Raw genomic sequence first — 18780 nt, 5'->3', positions numbered from 1 at the left:
CGGCTCGAAAAGATGCGAAGCTCTGGGGCGTCTTTGGAGATTCTAGTTCTGACCTGTCAGTACTAGCATGTACTGTATCAAAATGTTCAGAGCTTCATGTTCTGACTCGTTGGAATGTGTCTCTCCCAAGCTGCTTGGGACTCCTGCATTTTTACTAGTCGGAATGCAATAGTGACAGATTTGGGGTTTTGACAGTAACATATACAGTGTTTGTGCATAGATAGACAGACAGACAGAATACAAATACAGGTGTGCGTCACTTAACAACGGGAATACATTCTCTGTTGTTATGTGATTACGCTGTTAAGCAAACATTCAGCCCAATCCAGTGCCTTTGTTATGTAAATAAACACTCCCTGCCAGAAACTAGCTGTCTGTACAGGCTACTGGAGATAAGATTGCCTGTTCCTTGCATTAAGGGTCTCTTTCTTGTGTAAACAGACACTCAGCTGCAGGTTATAGGAGACACGATTGCCTCATTAAGAGCATCTTTATTGTGCTTTGACCACCATCACATATGCGGTCCGTTGTTAAGCAAAAGGCTGTTAAGCAGTGGACGCCTGTATACTGGTCATACTCGTAACATAAGAGAAGCTTCAATAGTGCAACAGAACTTTCCTCTCCTTCCTTGCAAAGTTTGAAATTAGTTTTTTTAAAATAAGTTGCCTCTTTCAGACACCTGTGGCCACTGCCCTTTATCTTATTTCCCAGCCTCTCCGATGGATGGAGATGCCCCACTGAAATGCTGGGATGGCAGGGGAGCTTTGACATTTCTGTGCCGGCACAGCTGGAGCAGCTGCTGCCATGAGAGGCAGCTGCCTTGTGGCAGAGCATAATTAATTATTAAGCAGAAATAATTATTAATGTGGTGTTCTGAATGCTGCCAACGGACAAGAAAATGGACACTCTTTCTAAAGTGCAAGAAAGCCGACTTTCTTTCAGCCTTTTACAGTGGACTTTACTTGAGTGCCTGCCTGATTCAAAGTGACACATGATGCCCTGTGTTCTATTTTTGCCCTGCAGAAGGAAGGAAGTCAATCAGTCAACTTTCTCCAAGCTATTGGCAGTCTTCAGCTTGTGTCCTTTTGTCTTGAAGGAATGTGCACATTTCCTGGACAGGCAACAGTGTTTCCGTTTTTACACTAGAACCCTTTAAAAGAGCTCTAGCATTCAGAGGGTGGATTAATTTGGGATGCAGGACCCCACCCTGAGATCTGCTGAATCAGGAAGGCCTCACATGATGCTGTGTTGAACCCATCTGATAAGTTGAGCAGATCCACAAATCATCAGCAGCTTTCCTCCTAAGACAAATAGCAGCTGTGCCAGGGGATTTTATTTGATCAGGGCTGGGGGAAAGGGTTTAACAACTGCTACTCATACCCATCCTTACTCTCAAGACCGGCAGTGAATGAAAAACAAGTGAGCAATAAAGTAACAAGCAATAGCTGCAGCTCCTCAGACTGCATGGTCTCAGAACATTTGAGAAAAATGGCCAAAATAAGGTGAGCAAAACTCAGTTCTCTCACACACAAACATTTAATAGTGCATTTATTGATTATATTCTGTACAGACAAATAATAGCAAGTTATAAACTTTTCCTTCTTTTACTTAGACCTTAATTGTGTAGACCATATTTACATGGGGGAGGGGTGTAGACAACTTGAGGTACAAACACACTACCCCCCTCCCACAAGAGTATCTGAGGTATAAATACAAGTATATTTTAAATAATTATTTTCATGCTTAATCTATGCTGGACAATAAACTGTGAGCAAGTGTACATGTTTACAACAGAATGGTATGTACAACATACTTTTTTTTTTTACACATTTAAACATTTTAGAAGTATACAAAGAATACAGGAAGTTTCCCTATTTGCAAGAAACAGCAATGCTGTGATCCTAAGCACATTTAACCAGCAGTAAGTTTTGCAACAATAAAAAGGGATTGCTAGAACTGCATTTCTCCTCCCCAGCAAGACATCTCTGAAAGAGTTGGTTCCAGTCCACACTTGATTCTGGGTGGTGCCTGTTAGCTGTCTTCAGCATGCATTTAATACAGAGAAGTGAACACTTCATTCTAAGAGGTACAAACATCCCTGAAATGGTCTTTGCCATTGCTGAACAGACATTGTGGGGAACAAAGTTCTTGCAAACTTGCCACTAAAAACAGACCACCAATAGAAGCAGGTCAACATGCAAGGGAGCAACCCCAGTCTTGCCGTATGTCCCTCAGGGCATCTCACTCACTCTGTTCCTGTGTTAACCTGTACATATGTTGGTGAACCGAAAACATGCAGGGCCAACAGAAACCTGAATGCTGCCTGAGGTGACCCAATTCCATCACCCCTCCCATTTTCCAGCAGGTGCACTAATGTGCATGCACCCATCTTCACTATTCAGGCTACACCTCCTTCTTAATTTCTTTCCTATCAGTATATCTCCAAAATTGGTTGGGGGGGGCATATCATGGGAAAGATCTTCCCCAAGCTAGACTGTTTCAAACAAGTATTGAGGTGAAAGGAGATAAAGAGTGAGTGATCTTCCTGAAAGCACTAATTCTGGGAGACTCATCTGGAACAGGAGGGGACTGGAGTGGCTTCCTTCTCCTCTAGGTCTCCTCTAGTTTTCTGTGGCATTGCTTGAGAACAGAAGCTGCCCCTTCCATTTCTCACTTTCTTTTCAAGAAGAGCAAGGGAAAAGAGAATGGGGCAGCAGCTGGGTGGAGCAGCTGGACTGCGGTAAGTGGGCATGACAGTGCAGCAGCCCCTGCTGGTTTTGCAATGAGGGAAAGCCCAGCATGTGAAGAGGGACAAATGAGAGATGGGACAAATCTAAATAAAATAAGATGAAATTAAATGGGGCAATAGGCTATTCATAAAAACACTAGATGATCTTTGAGAGCACCACCACAAGACATCAGAAAAGCTTTTAAAATAGTAACACTGACAATGGTAACAATTGGCTTCTGTCCTGCGGGAAGCACACCAGATACAAAGCAACATCAATGGCACACAGGCTTCTCTTCAGTGTGAGAACAAGAGGGAGTGAATTGTCCAGCTTTTCACCCCATCTTGGTACATCACACACGCCAGCACTCATCCCCGGTTGCAGGGGATTTCAGGAAGGAAGTCCTGATGTAGGGCAATTCCAAGTATGGATAACTCTTTAGACTGTTTATAAACACACAACCTTCCATTTCACATTCACACCTCACTCATGCCGGTTCAGTGCATCTCTGTACTCAAACTGCATCTCCACATCAAAGCACTTTGCATATCTGAAACAGCTCAAAGGCTGGGGCATCACACTGGGGTTTCACTGGCTGGGAGGCAAGATTCAAAGGCCTGCTATTGACAGAGTCAAACTGTCACACACTTCAGGAGTGTATTTGCATATTTGACAGGTTAGGGACCAGAGCACTGACAAAAGCCGGAAATCCTTGAGAAGTGAAATCCGGTCTTTTTCTAAGCTTGCAAATGCAATTGCAAATGCAAAACCTGAGAGATGCAACCACTGGAGAAGACCCAACAGCTTTCCCTGCCACATCCATGCATGCACACACACGCTTTCTGTGTTGAGGGAAAAGGTCAAAAGAGTGGATCGAGAAAAATGGTCCATTGAAAAGCAGGAGGTACCTGTAATGCATTTTTAAGAGCATTTGTCATGGTTACTTTTTATACCTTGTAATAACCAGGTGTGCAGAAAGTCCTGAGGAATAATCTCATGTGGTCAGAAATATGGTGTATGTCAATGCCCTTCACCCTCTCTTGGCATCTCTGCTCCTGCAAGCAGTTTCTACCAACCAAACCATTTCCCCTGCAAAGGGTTACTCTTGCACACATGATCTTGCTTGGGAAATGTGAGTGTCTTTTCAAACTGGAATTTTGCTGAACATATCTGAAACAGCTCAGAGCCTTCAGAAGGACAAAAGCACAAGACCTTTCACACACACCTTCCTAGATCATTCTATCCATTTACTGTTTCTATCTTGTTTTATTCAAGAGGACCACAGAGTACACAGGTCTGCATTTCTCTTTAAAAGTCATTAAGCCACATAGTGGAGCTCCCCATCATCTGTACCTCCTGTTTATGCAGTCCTTCACATTGCCCTGCATAAACTGGATGACTCTTGTGCTTGTCCAAACTTCAGAATCTTTGAAGATTCAGGACACTTTCTCCAACCCATGTAGATAAATGAGGTTATATGGTTATGCTGGAGTGGAATATATGAATACTTTTGAACTCTTACAGTATCCACTACACAGAATCACTTTATAATGCTCCAGTTACAGTATTGTCCAGTGCTGCATTTTTAAGTGACGGAGAGGAGTATCTTCTCTACTTTCACATCACAAGCTTTATGTTTATTTCCTATGATGGCCCAATCCTATTCAAAGGAAGTGGTTTGAGGCTGGCTGCTGCAAAAGTACTGTAAAACGCTTTGCATGCTGGTATTAAGGTCAGAGCCTTCCAACATGCTGGCATTAAGGCCGGAGCCTTCCCAGGTGCCCTGGCAGATGTCAGAAGCCTGCTGGAACAGGTAAGTCTGTGAGAGGGCTGGAGAGAGGCAGGCAGGGGGTTGAATGGCGCAGGCTGGGCAGAATGGGGTGGTGAAGGGGTGTGGGAGAGGGAAAATTGGGCCCTGAAGGGGTGGGTTCAGTGGCACTTGTCAAATCCCAACCCCCTTCCCAGGTCTGACCTGCCTGCATGGATCAATGCCGACTTACCCCAGCAATATCACTGGTGCAGTTTTGAGTTGACCTATTGCAGCTGCTGCGGTTTACCCTGGGGCAAGGGAACAAATGTGCCAAGGAATTGTCTAAGGAGACCTCCAGCAGTAAAAAAAAAAATCCCCTGAGGGATGCAGCAGAAGCTGTACTAGTGCTGCTGCATTGCCACATGGGGATTTAGGTAGGATTTGGCTTCCCGATTCATTCACAAGGTAACAGATAAAAGAGTCCTGCCTGTCTCTCAACATGTGCTTATATAAAACTATAGCTTTACATGTGGGGCCAAAAACGTGGAAGGGCAAACTCAAGCTGAATAAAAATATCCCAGTTTTAATGACATGTACAGGAGCCCCCCGTATCCACAGTTATCCATGGATCAAGTCCTTAGGATCTCCTGCACACCCCTCCAGAGGCTGAGCCCAGCAGAGGCCATGGACATCTGTCCTTGGCCTCTGCTGGGCTCAAACTGAGCTCTAGAGCTCAAAGCACATGACTTCCAGTTTCTCCATGAAACTGGAAGTGACTTTTTAATACCTTGCAAAGCATTAGGAGGCCCAAGGAAGCCGTACTGAATTGTTCAAGAAACTGAATCTTTTCAATAAATTTCTCATCCAGCATTAACTTGAGGTTTGCCACTTCTAGCCTTGATTGCCACACCTGGCGCCATGCCATTTCCCACTGTGTGTGTTGTCATAGGCAGGTAATACAGGATATAAAAGATGAAAGATCAGCTAGGTAGACAAAAATTCCAAGCAAAACCGTCCTCCGCACATTAACAGTCCTTCCAATGGCCTCCTGAGTGTACCAGACACTGTGCTGCTTCTACTCTGCTCGACAATTTATTCACCCCTCTGACTCTATGCAAACCTTCCTTCACTTACTTTAGTGAGAACCCACCGAAGAGTCCTATTGAATCCAGTGGATGCAACAGTCCCTCAACAAACAGCACATGCATACATACATAAAGCTCTCGTTATACAGGAACGAATCATTTTTCACTATATTCCAGAACATATCTAAGTTTTGCTTCTCAGAAGCAATTCACACTGTCTAAACAACATCGTATATTATTACTTAAAAACAAAAAAAAATTAAATTTGCACCATCTAATATATTCCAGTCAAGGCCTACACTATAGGCCAAACACCGACATGAAGCAGCTTTAAAATGAATGATATTGCCACAGACATTTGAGCGAGAATCTCAGACCCATTGCAGATACTCCTTTCTTCATGAGAAGACTTTGCAGGCCACACTGTGGCCCATTCTGGATCAGAGAATCGCCAGTTCCTGGGAATGTCTATGTACATGAATGACAGGCTAAACGCAGAGGTGGTCCACTTTAGTAGTCACCTGGACTTGGCTTCTTTACTCTCAAGGTTCTGATCACTGAAAGAATCTCTGATCTTAACAACTTCAGCTGCACACAAATTTCCAAAAGCCTTTGTGTACCAGTCAGGCTTGTGTCCCCTGTTTTAAAGAAAAAGAAGAAGAAGAAAGAAAGCATGTTTGAAACTGGTAAGTGTTATCTTTCTTTGGAGAAAAAGAACACAAATGTAATCAAAATCCCTGAAACAAATATAGGTGTGCACTGCTTAATGACCTTCCACTTAACGACGGGCTGCATATAGGAGGATGGTCGAAGCATAACAAAGAGGATCTTAATGTAAAGAAGAGTCAATTTATCTCCAGTAGACTGTGCAGCCAACTAGTGTCTGGCAGGAAGTGTCTGTTTACACAACAAAGGCACTAGATTGGTCTGAATGTCCGCTTGACGATGTAATCACATAACAGGGATCAGAGAACATATCCCCATCATTAAATGGTGCACATTAAATGGTGTAGTTAGCTGGCACTCGGGAGGTAAGGCCCTTAATCAGTTTTGTTTTGTTCAAGATGCAAGTGACTTTAAGACTGCAAAAGCTATGCTTGAATACAACTATGAACCAGTGGTGTAGCTAATGCACCTGGCACCCAGGGTCAGAGAAGATTTTAGAGCCCCCGCACCACAAGCATCACCCCCCCCCCATAGGTGGAACCGTTCATCAGGGAGTTCTGGTTTTTGTGAAAACTAGAAACCCCTGTTCAAAGGCTCCAGGAGTGCTCCAAGGCAGCATGGAGACCAGGGCAATTGCCCCCCGGCCCTCCCTCAGCAACGCCACTTCTGTGAACAAAGTACGTATTGACAAAAGCATCCAGAGCATATATAAACACAGAAAGCACAGCAGTGCAAAAAAGAGCACCCAAAATTCAGTGAGCCAGAGGGATTTTGGTGGCAATCTTGTTGCTAGTCCAGGGAAAACTAGTCCTCAAGAGAAGATATTTTCTCAGGACTACAAGCCTCCATTCTCTGGTTCAGTGGTTCCTAAACTGTGTCCTGTGCCTCCTGAAGGTGTGGCAGAAAAACTCACATGGGTGCCACAGGAAGTCCTGGCAAGCTCTTCCACCAGCTCTCTTGGTCACTACCATCTTGGACTGTGTGAGAGCTCATGTGATCCTAGATGGCGGTACGTGGGAAAGCCAAAAAGTGGCTGCTATGAAAGAAAGGCACCATGACCATGGTAAGTTTGGGAACCGTTGTCTTATATGACCCATGACAGGCAAGATCTGTGAAGTCCTACACTAAAAAAATCAATCATTTTTCACTCTACAGTAGGGCCGCTTGAACCCTGGCCCGGGGGCTGGATCTGGAGTTCAGGCGGATCTGTCCACCCGGTGAGTGGACCTTTTGGTTTCGCCTGGGCAACGTGTGAAGTCCTCCTCGTTTGGAGGACAGAGATGTTCTGGGCAGTCATATTTGCTTGGACATCCTGTTGTGCGGCCTTCTGGAATGCCAGACAGCAGGCGTAACTGCCCAGAGGGTCCCTGTCCTTCGAATGAGGAGAGCTTCGCACAGCGCCCAGGTGGAATGCTTGGATGCAGTCCAGACAGGGACCTCATACCCAGTGCACAACAGTCACGAGTTTAAGCATCAGTGCTCTATAGCAGGGGTCTCCAAACTTTTTGGCCAGAGGACTGCATCAAATATCTGGCATGGTATTGAGGGTCAGAAAAAAAATTTAAATATAAAATTTAAATAAATTAGAGATGGAATTTGGATGAGTGAATAAATGAATGAATGGGCTCATTCATTCAACCTCTCTGGCCCTCAGAGCACCCTCCAGACGCAATCAGTTCTGGTCATGTTCAGTTGAGTGGGCCAGAGGCTTTCAGGGGACAATAGGTTGGCCACGGGCCGGAAAGAGGCTCGCTGCAGGCCACATCTGGCCCCCAGGCTGGCGTTTGGAGACCCCTGCTCTACAGTATCCAAGTGAAGAAAAGGAGACAGCAAAGCAGGTACTAGGCTACACTACCCTGCAACTCATTATTTCACAAGTGTGTGACTACCCAGGAGGTCAGAAAACACAACACAGAGGCAAAGGCAAAAGAAGAGGACAAAGTGAAAAGTTCACCTTAAATCAATTCTGCACATGTAGGTGAGTTTGGATTTCCCCGAGCTGCACGGCTCAATGAGATACCAGGACAGGAGCACATTCACCCTCACACCAAGGACTGGGGCACGCTCATGGTCCACTGAGGAGCTTAACAGTGCACAGGCTCCTTTAGATAAATTTGTCCTCCAAGTCCTGTTAAAAACAAAATATAAAAATTCAGCTTTATGACAGGAGTTTGTTTGGATGAAGAATGTCAAAACATTTTAGGGGGCCTAGTTAGAAAAAAGACAGAAGAAGATTAAATGCTGTGTCGATGTATATTTGCTTTCAGTTGCTAAATTAAAACAAAGGCATTTTATGGGGTCCCACCTTCACAAATCTAGTGCTGATGAAATATATAAGTTTACCTTAGGACCACATAGTCTCTGGCTGGATGTGGGGCCATGCTGTTTTGGACATACTGGTATACATCCGTCTGGCTGTCCAAAGTCTCAATCACTTTGGCATCCAAAAGATCCTCGTCCCAAAGATGTCGCTCTTTCAGTATACGGCTTAAGACCTCTTCAGGGGCTACAGGGATTTCAACCGTAGATTTCCACAGCCGGAGTGGTGGACCCTCGCATGCCTGCAAAATATCATTGCCATGGCAATCTGAGTGATGTGTTTACCTGTGTAACTCTCAACCTGCAACAACCCTGTAAACTAATTCAACTTTTTTCAATTCAACAATTCAAATGCAAATTCAAAGTTGACCTAAGATGAAACACAAAGCAATTGACTTGGCCCCTATTTCTGGTCATTTCAGTATCAAGGTGAAAATCTTAGATAGGCAAAACTGATTGGGATGGCTCCTTTTCCAGTGGCTGTTTCTGGGTCTCTTCTGCATCTCTTTTTAGACTGTGAGCCCTTTGGAGACAGAGAACTATTGAGTGATACATTTTCCTCTGTAAATGACTGTCAGCGCTATCCTATCTTGCTCTGGAACAGGCAGACCAGCAGGCCTGGGTTGTATCCAGTGCAAGATTGGGGTCTGAAGTGGCTCAGCCAGAGGCAAGGGGAAACACTTCCCCTTACCCCTGGGTAAGCCACCACAGCCCCAATGGGTCTCCTCGGACTTGCGCCATCTCCAGAGGTGGCATAAGTCCAAGGAGAGTGGAAAGGCTTGAAGCCGCTCCATGCTGCTCAGGAAATGAGGTTGGGATCCAGCATAGCAGCTGGGTCTAGCCCCGCCTCCCACTCCCCACCCGCCCCTGGGACTGCCTCTGCCCGCCCTCGCCCCGCCCCGGAACTCCTCCTTCCCGCCTCCTGTGGGAGACTCCTGCGTCGGCCAAGCTTGGCCGACACAACCTTCCCTTCCTAAGTTGGCGCAGAGGCTGGATGCAGCATCCGCGGACCAGCATGCATCCCTGCGTTGGCACAGCTGACTCTCAAGGAGGTGCAAACGTGCTTTAAGGCACGTTTGCAACCCTACTAGGCTTAGGGCGCAGTCAGGATTGCGCCCTGTGTGAACTACTTGAAAAGCAGTTTATAATATGATGATGAGGATGAAGAAGTGGAAGAACGAAAAGAAGAAAATAAGAAACTGAAAAGTTGTGGCAGAAGAAGATCAAAGTGATCCCAATAGTAATTGGTGCCCAAATTCCAAAAGACTTTGCAAAGCACCTGAACAGCATAGGAGCCACAGAAATTACCTTCAATCACCTGCAAAAAGCAGCGTTACTGGGAACAGCTTACATTTTGCAATGGTATTTATAATCTCAAAATAGGATCAAAGCCAGGCATCCCAGGCCCTTGGGAAGGACACAAACAAACCAGTTAATAACACCTACCTTACTATGCAAAAATAGAATAAGAAGAAGAGGGAATACTATCTATGCTTAGTTATTTTTCAACTTTTAATGGCCTCCCTTTTCAATATGTATTTCATGTGTGATTTTCATTCACTTTTCATATACCTATGTGTGAAAAATATACTTTTAAAAACATCTATGTGCCTATAACAGAAACGAACAGCTACCCTCGTGTTCTGCAAATACCTTCTTGTAAGCAAGCTCTGCTTGTTCAGAGGTTGAACAGCTGACCCAGCCTTTAAATTTGTCCTTAATCTCCTTGAGCAAGTCATCCATACAGTCCTGGATATAAGAACGATAGCCTGCAGGCTCGGAGCTGTTGGTGCGCCCCAGTTCCTCCAAACTTACAGGTCGAAGATCTTGTTCTGTATAAGAATTTCGACACCTGCTCATTTCTTCAGGGATCTGGGATCAAGAGGGGGAAAAAAACCGTGAGCTGCAGACCTGACCCCCAATAATGCAAAAAATTTATAGTTTCCTTCAACTCCAGTGAAATATCATCACCTTCTATGTTGGAGCTGATACAAATTTGGCACACTGAGCAGTGTCACCTAATTCCCCAGTTGCCAACTCAGAGGCACTTGACTTGTAGGGTGGTTTAAGGTGAAGGTGGTGTGGGTTTGGACCTCAGCCTTTCAACACCTTCCTTCCAGCAACATTAGTTGCCAACCAGGGCACTATGCTGCTAATAAGGAACCAATACTGTATGGACCTAGGCATGATATTAATAAAAGACCACAAAAATAATTGTATTGTAGAACATTCCTTTTTAGCTCCCACACCTTGGGCGTTTACAACTGGTCAAGGCAATGTTGCCTTAAGTTCATAGCCAGGAGAGGTCCATCATGTCTCACCTGGAACAGCTTTTTGCACTCCGCAATCATGTGGCCCAGGCCTTGGGTGGCAGCCAAATTCTCATTCAAATCTTTCTGATCAGGCTTTCCCAGACTTTGTTTCCTCTGCATCACCCTGATAACATACAAGATTAATTAAAGCAAAAAGAAAACTGGCAGTAATATGTAGTCACAGCACGGTGCTCAAATCCACAAAACACTTTGAACTATGACTATATTGAAAGTAAGTCTTGCTTTCTATGCCAGAATGTGACCTTTGCTTTCAGCCATTGTATTCATTCACAAATGGAACACGTGGATTAATTTAGAATTTGGTACAAATTATGCTTCACATAAGGATGTGCATCACTCATTGTCTGCAGCCAAGGGATGGTTAGCACTGGTGGTGAAGGAGGAGCAAGCCCGTGCAAACCTGTGCTAACTGGGTAAGAGGCACTTTTTCAAGTGGGTGCTCCTTTTTTTAGCAGGGGGAGAGTAACTGGCCCACCTCATCCCAGCAGTGTCTTTTCTCGTGGCTGTCTGCTGGTGGTCTTTTGCATCTTTTTAGATTGTGAGCCCTTTTGGGACAGGGAGCCATTAGTTATTTGATTTTTCTCTGTAAACCGCTTCATGAACTTTAGTTGAAAAGCGGTATATAAATACTGTTAAAAATAATAATAATCATTTTCTACTAGCACATTCATCTTTGAGTTGGCCTGCTGCTAATGAGACCCTGGAGAGGCAGAAAAGTCCCCAAAGAGGGCTGGGAAATCAGAAAGACCTCAGGAAAGAGCGGTACATAAAGTGGGAGACAGGGCATAGGCTAAAGGTAATGGGATGGCAAGAAAAGAGAATGACAGAGAAATTGAGCGAAAAATACAAAGTTGGAAGGAAGAGTCAGAGAAGAAAGGAAACTGCAAGAGACACTGCAAGGGTGTCAACAGCCAGGAGTTTCATGGGTGAGCACTTAAAATCAAACAACTTGTTGGCTGTAGGTGGAAGGAACATCCCTGGCTGACAATCTTCACTGATACACATTGGATTTGTGACTGACTCCACACTTGCGGTCACATTATCCTAATAGAAAGAGAAAGCTCAAAAGAGTTGTTGCTTTGGTCCTATGCTGCTCCCCTGGGCATAATTTTGGAGAAGAGGGTGGTTCAGAGATACCCTACTCTGTTCCTCTTCTAAAACCAGGATTACTACTCCAGCCTCCTGATAGTATCAGTCGGAACGCACAGGACTATGTGCAAACATGCGGACTTGTACATGGTTGGAGGGTCCCAGAAGGGGAGCAACTACCAGGAAGAAAAGACATCAGAAACTGAACACAAGGCTGAACTACCTGGAGACTTGACTTGGAGAAGAATTTTCCCTCTTGAGGGTGTTCAAGTGGAAAAGAGAAGGCGCTAAGCACACGGCCAGGTTTGTGGGCGTCATCTGATTTTCTTTCACAGCAGCCGTGACGTCACTCAAGAAATAAAGAAGAATCTGTAGGACTTCTCTGTTCTCATCTGGTAGAAGCATAATGGCCGCCTTGATTGCCTGGAGACGCTGGTCCTTTGGCACATCTGTACAAGATTAGCAATCCTCTCATCAACTCCTTGATTTTTCCACACATAGGCATCCCAAATGCAAACTGTATGAATTCATCCCAAAGCAAACTCTCACTTCAAATATTTTTGACTTGAATCTGAAGCGATTTCCTTCAGTGTGCACACCATTCATGGCAAACGAAGAGATTTTTTTTTGGTCAACAGTTTAACTGCCCTCAGGTATTTCCTGCCTAGCGAGAGACTCAACAGTAAAACAAAGCTGTGCATATTCCTGAGTTAAATATAGAATGGGGTTTGGAAAGCCACACACTTCTGCAAGACCTGCTAAAAGGACTCTTAAACTGAAGCTGAGCTTCCATCTGATTTATGAACATGGGTGGCGACTTGATGCGCAAACACAATGCTCAGCCAACCCGGACTCCCTACAAGAAGTCACACCCGTGCACCCGTGAAACACGTTCCTGAGCTGGTGAGGCCATTAAAATAAATAGCCCTTAAACTATTCACAACTTTGGCACCACAAAATACTGTGCGGAGAAGATTGCTTCAGCAGACAAGGATGCAGCGAAGGAGACAGGAAAAAGCAGGCCCTGATGTACAGCCTCATCCTATCACTCAGCTCCATGGTTACAGAACAAATTCTTTCACCGACTTGCTTCTTATAAGGCCTGGAAAGGTGAAATAGCAAAAAATCTGGATCCTTTTTTGCTGCATCAAAGAGCACTCAACAGACTCCCCAAGTAGTTCCCATACTATGCAATAGGACAGCATTTCGCAATCTTTGTTTCCTGCTGTACCACTCTGCATGGTCCGCCTATTGGAAGCACCACTAGAAGTAACTGCCAGTGACATCATCATCAGTTATTTCTGGATCAGGAGGCCAGATGTGACACAACAAACACTGGTAAGAGGCTCAGGGCAGATGGGCTTTTTCAAGTACACAAAAAGCACATGCTGGAGCTCTGCCTGCCGAGCCAAGTCTCCTGCTGCTTGCTGCGTTGCACTGCTAGTCTCACTTCCAGGCAATGGGGGTTTGGGAGTCCCGTGCATACAACCAGACACCACCTCAAGTACCATCAGTGGTATGAATATAACTGGTTGAGAAACATTGCAAGGGAGTGCACCAGGATACAGGTCTCTTGCTGTCTTGTGTGCTCCCTGGGGCATTTGGTGGGCCGCTGTGAGATACAGGAAGGCTGGACTAGATGGGCCTATGGCCTGATCCAAGGGGGCTGTCCTTATGTTCTTATTGTAATAGGACCCTCTTGGGGGCGTACCTGGCACAAAGGTCTAGGGCAGGGATGTGAAACATAAAGCCTGGAGGCCAGATGAGGCCTGAGGAAGCTTTTTATTCAACCCTTGGGCTCTCAGCTGCTAAGCTGTGCTGGGCAGTCACTGCTGAATGGGTGGTCCGCTTGATAATTGGACTCTCCCACATCTTGAAATATAATCAAGATTCGCATATTTTATCTTCTGTCATTTGCAGCTCATCAGTTCCTAAGTGAGAAAAAGTGCTTATTTCTAGTTATGACTTGTTTGATGACATCACTTTCTGCCTAATGACATCACTTCCAGCCCTCAGCAGGCATCCTGAATGCTATCTGGTCTGGTGTATGAAATTGGCTTGACACCTCTGATCTAGGAAGGAGAGGACCACGAGGCAGAAGCATTCCTCCCTTACCAACCAGGACACATGGTTGGGCTGAACATTACTTCTAACAAGGTATCCCTCATTGAATCACAATCAATTTGTGAGGATAGCTGCTTCTTTCATTATTCAAAACTGATTTGGGAAGACCTGCCGCTATGTTGCTCCCAGTGTACTGCTCTGGTGCAGACACAGAGGTCTTCTATTCCTCTTTCCAATGGCAGTGTTGGATTTGTTCCCCAACAACTAAGCACAACTTGCAACACACAATGGTTTCTCATCTCAACCATGACCAATTATACATTGTAATGAGAGGTCTGTATTTGGGACTAGATAAAAATGAAACTAAATGAGCAATTCAGGACTTACATTGGTAAATTTGTAAGAATGTTTCTGAAAGTTTGTTGGTTAAGAGTGGCTCTGGCAGATCGCGGAAATATTGCTTCAGCATGTCTGCCACATCATAGGCAGACTGCCCTTCATAGTTTACTTTCCCTATTGAGCACTCGTTCATCTGCCGTAATGCTTGGATCCTAGACTTGACTCCAGATTTTCTGAAAAGTCCAACCTAGAGGCAAAAGAGGGGTTTGCATATGAAACAGAAGCTGAGACGGCACAATGACAGCCACAGGGGGAAAGGGAGATTCTGAAACCCAAATTTGTAAATAGCCACATTCAAATTCAGTACAGGCATGTGCCACTTAAAAACCTTGAGCTTAATGATGGATCGCATATATGATGGTGGTCAAAGCACAACAAAGAGGCTCTTAATGAGGCAGTCAGGTCTCCCATAGCCTCCTACAGAGTGTCTGTTTACACAACAAAGAGGCTCTTAATACAAAGAAAAGGTAATCTATTTCCAGTAGCCTGTGCAGCCAGCTAGTGTCTGGCAGGGTGTGTCGGTCTACACAACAAATGCCGGATGCGGGCTTAATGTTCATTTAATGACCTAATTGCTTAACAATGGGATAGGAGAACATGTCCCCATTGTTAAGTGGCACACACCTGTACTTGGTTTTGTGAAGAAATTGCACATGGCACAGCTCTTTCCATCAGACTAAGCAGGGAGGGAGACCACGTGGTAAAATGTTTTTAAAAAAACCCTGTCGATGAACAGTGAGCATGCTAGAGAACAGGAATTTTACATATGTATATAAATCATATGCATCTCTTTGATACTGTCGTTTTCCATATACAGGTGGTCTATATTTACACACAGAGAAACATTCAAATGTGTGATCCCTCACCTGTGCTCTGGAATAGTACAGCCTAGGATGGGTTGAACCATACAGTTCTTTCTGTCTTTTTTCCACAAAGGCACAGATCTTTCTCTGCCTGTTCCAAGAGGTCCCAAGTTACATATATATTGTGGAGGGAAGGGGCAAATGGGGAACTGACTGATGCTGGAACTGCTGTAAGTTTTAGAACCAAAACTCTACTCCAAATATTTTCATTTGGCAATCCACAGTGCAGTAAGATGAAAAGACGGGCAGGCCAATCCAAACGAAATCCTGGTGCAGTGATGCAGCAGCACAGGCACAGCTTATGCTACATCCTGCAGGGGATTTTTGGCTGCTGGGGTTAAGGGGTCATTTGTCCCCTTGCCCAGGTTAAGCCCCAGCAGCCCCAATGGGTCAACTTGGACTTGTGCCAGTGATATGTAAGTGGATCAGGTCCATGAAAGCCCTCAGGATTCAGTGTGCACAAGTGTTGCTGATCCTGCCCCCTCCCGGGCCTGATCTGCCTACCCGTCCCATCTCCTCCCTGCTCTGGACTTCCCACTGGAGTGCCTGGGCCTTGCACTGCCACAAAGCACTTTAGGGCAGTGGTTCTCAAACAGTGGGCTGGGACCCACTGGTGGGTTGTGACTTGATTTTTGGTGGGATGCAGAAGGGTGATGGAAATATCAGATAACTAATTGCCTCAAGCTATTCAGAAACAGATAGCTGCTAATTATCCTGCAAATAGCTTGGCTCCTGCAGTTTGCAAGATAGCTGCTAACTACCTTGCAAGGAGCTGAGCAAGCACGTGTAAATATAGGGAGATAAATGTTTGGGGGTCTTTTTCAGGTTATTACTACCTGTAAATAAATAAATATTATTTCTTTCTAGATCTCCTTTTTTTAAAGAAGTCTGGTAAACCTAGGTAGGTCCTGACAGAATGCCATTAAAAAGTAGGTCCTGGTGCTAAAAATTTTGGGAGCACTGCTTTAGGGCACTTCTGTGGCAACCTGCATCAGCAGAACTGTGAGCTGTCAGCACAGGCCCTCAGTGGAATGGGGTCATAAGAGTGAGCTTCAGTGAACAAAGGCAAAAATACATTTTGGGGACTGTAGAAAGTTGTAAGGCCCATGGAGAGCAAGGAACCTAACCTGATCTAAACAGTGGTTCCGAAGGTATCGCATGGCTTGCTGAATGCTCTGTGGAAGAGCTTGCCCTGTACGTTGCACATTAACGGTCAAGGGAACTCCAAAAACATTTCGGTCCTTATAATCTGGAACCTTTATCCTTTTCATAAACTTTGGCACAGCCCTATGGAGGAGAAGAAAGAAGATGATAAAGATTAACAAGGGCTCACAAGCTGCTTCTCTCTCTGGTCTTTGTATTTTTCTGTCTCTCAAGCACCTCCTCTCCTCAGACATGTCTATTTCCAACTGCGGGCTGTGGAATAAGAGGCAAGCCAGAAAACATCTCACTGGACTGAGAATAGCAGTATGGAAAACCTGATTGTGGCACTGAAATCACAGCATTCCATTATGTTAACAAACATAGGAAAAATCTCTGAAAAGGAAGTGTAATATCAGGCACCAGAGCCATAAACGGCTTTACAAGGGTTTAACTATGGCTGTTACCCGATTAAAGAATTTGTTGTCAGTCATCTGCTTTTTAACTGATCAATCCAATTTAAATAGTACATGTGCATACTACTAAAACCTCAATTTAAGCATCTTACCCCCCAGAGACTGAAGGCAAGACAAAATGAAGCTATTGCTTGTGGTTAGAAGGAAATACTGGCCATGTTATCTCTTGTACAGAATCAAAATAGTCTCAAAAAACAAACAAATGCACCCTTAAGCTATAGCATACTTCGCTTGATTAATCCTCCACTTAAAAGTGGAGTCGCAACTTAAAAGTCACAACTATGTGTTTTTTTTTAGTTGACTGTCTCATAGGTTTAACTATGTAATCAAATTAGCAAATACAATCTTGTCAATACTCCAGATTTAATATATTTTGATGAGATGTGACTAATATAATCTTTCCCTTGACTAAACAAAAATGATTTTCCAAATGTTTGGAAAATGTACTTTTTAATGGATTGCCAGACAAAAAGAGAGAATGTTACAAAACACTCACAACAATGTATTAGCAACCAAACATGCTGATGGAGGCTCTCATCATTTCCCATCCTGTTTTCTTTGATTTACATCAACAAAGAGATGAATCTTTCGGGGTGGCTGCCATACCCAAATATGTAATGAAGATGGACCCATGAAAATTTTTAATCTGCATTGACAGATTGAATGCATGTACTGTATCAATTAATTGATGGATCTTTTTAGTTTATTAGTTAATCATTTAAAGTGCTTATTATACACACTTCTACAGTGGACCCCATACAACAGAATCTGTTAGGCCAAAAGGTAGAGGGCAAAGTGAGGGTGGTCATGTCAAAACTTGTAAGAGTCAAACACAAATCTGGCAATCAATGACCCTGTATAATCTGGTTTCTTTAGGACTCTGGGGAAAGATGGACATGTCAACAATGAGCTTTTTGTATGTTAACCACTGGCTTTAGAAAGCCCTCAAACCAGTCCCACCACCCACCGGCCTGTGTCACAGCAAGACACTGATGTAATACTTTGGAGCTTGCCAGCAACAAGTTGCAATTTGACAAATGACCTTTTTAAAGAATTCCTGCCACTCACACCTTCCTTCACTACCACTTCACCCACCCACTTTTGGCAAAAAGCCTTTCCATTTCATTTTGACCGGTAGGAAAAATCTACCTACAAACATTCCAGAGCGCTGCTTTTCCACTTAATAAAACTGCGCAGAATCTTGTGCTGAGATAAATTAAGACGTAAAGTTAATGTGGAATTGCAAGAGCCGAGAAAATTCAAAATTAACAGTATAGTTTTATAAACATTTTAGATTTATGACTAATCTACCCTACAAGAAGACACATACATATACCCTATTTGTATTTCCACGTAGTTTAACATAAGCATGCTTCTGATATAAGTACATGAATAATACTTGTTTTGTCAGAACACATAGCAGTGGAATGCAAAACGAAAACACACATATTACGATGTCCTCTGAGAATCTGAAGCATGCAAGAATAAACTGGTCAATACTTATTTCTGTCTTTCAGAACAAACAACTTCTGTATTTAGCCCAACTCTTGTAATGACAGCCTTTGAACAGGAGGAGTTTTGATGCTGGAGTTTAAATTCTCCGAGTCCCACGGAAAGGAAAGAGTAGGTTAGACCACATGATGAAGTAGTAGTAGAATGAAAAAAAAAAGTTACAAAATTTATACTGCATTTCTGGCTATCTTATGATTGTATACAGTAAGCAAGAAAAGGTTCTCGGCGGCATTTCTCTGACAGATGTATGGACATAAGTGCTCCTATGTTCCAACACAATCTATACTAAACTTAAGAGGATGATCTCAGTCTATTGTCAGAACTTGGCACACCAAGAGACATTCTCTAAGGCTGC

The 18780-nt window shown here is 44.1% G+C and overlaps 1 protein-coding gene across 4 annotated transcripts in view; it reads right to left on the bottom strand.

Annotated features, from left to right (window-relative positions):
• Positions 1 to 5216: 5216 nt before the first annotated feature.
• DLC1 (DLC1 Rho GTPase activating protein) overlaps positions 5217 to 18780 on the bottom strand; it is a 228071-nt gene continuing 214507 nt past the window's right edge. For 3 of the 4 annotated variants that reach the window (XM_066632837.1, XM_066632839.1, XM_066632838.1), the window contains 8 exons: positions 16425 to 16584; positions 14423 to 14621; positions 12195 to 12420; positions 10871 to 10985; positions 10203 to 10421; positions 8574 to 8791; positions 8185 to 8358; positions 5219 to 6202 (listed from right to left, as the gene is read on the bottom strand). In XM_066632837.1, the coding sequence (XP_066488934.1) occupies positions 6082 to 6202; positions 8185 to 8358; positions 8574 to 8791; positions 10203 to 10421; positions 10871 to 10985; positions 12195 to 12420; positions 14423 to 14621; positions 16425 to 16584 (1432 nt within the window). In that variant the 3' untranslated portion in view covers positions 5219 to 6081. Of the gene's footprint in view, positions 6203 to 8184; positions 8359 to 8573; positions 8792 to 10202; positions 10422 to 10870; positions 10986 to 12194; positions 12421 to 14422; positions 14622 to 16424; positions 16585 to 18780 lie in introns of all 4 variants that reach the window. The other variant, XM_066632836.1, reaches the window with a different exon arrangement.

This window comes from Tiliqua scincoides, chromosome 6, assembly GCF_035046505.1.
Source record: "Tiliqua scincoides isolate rTilSci1 chromosome 6, rTilSci1.hap2, whole genome shotgun sequence".
NCBI lineage: Eukaryota > Metazoa > Chordata > Lepidosauria > Squamata > Scincidae > Tiliqua > Tiliqua scincoides.
The sequence above is the reverse complement of the archived record's forward strand: the minus strand, read 5'-3'. Positions and strand labels throughout refer to the sequence as shown.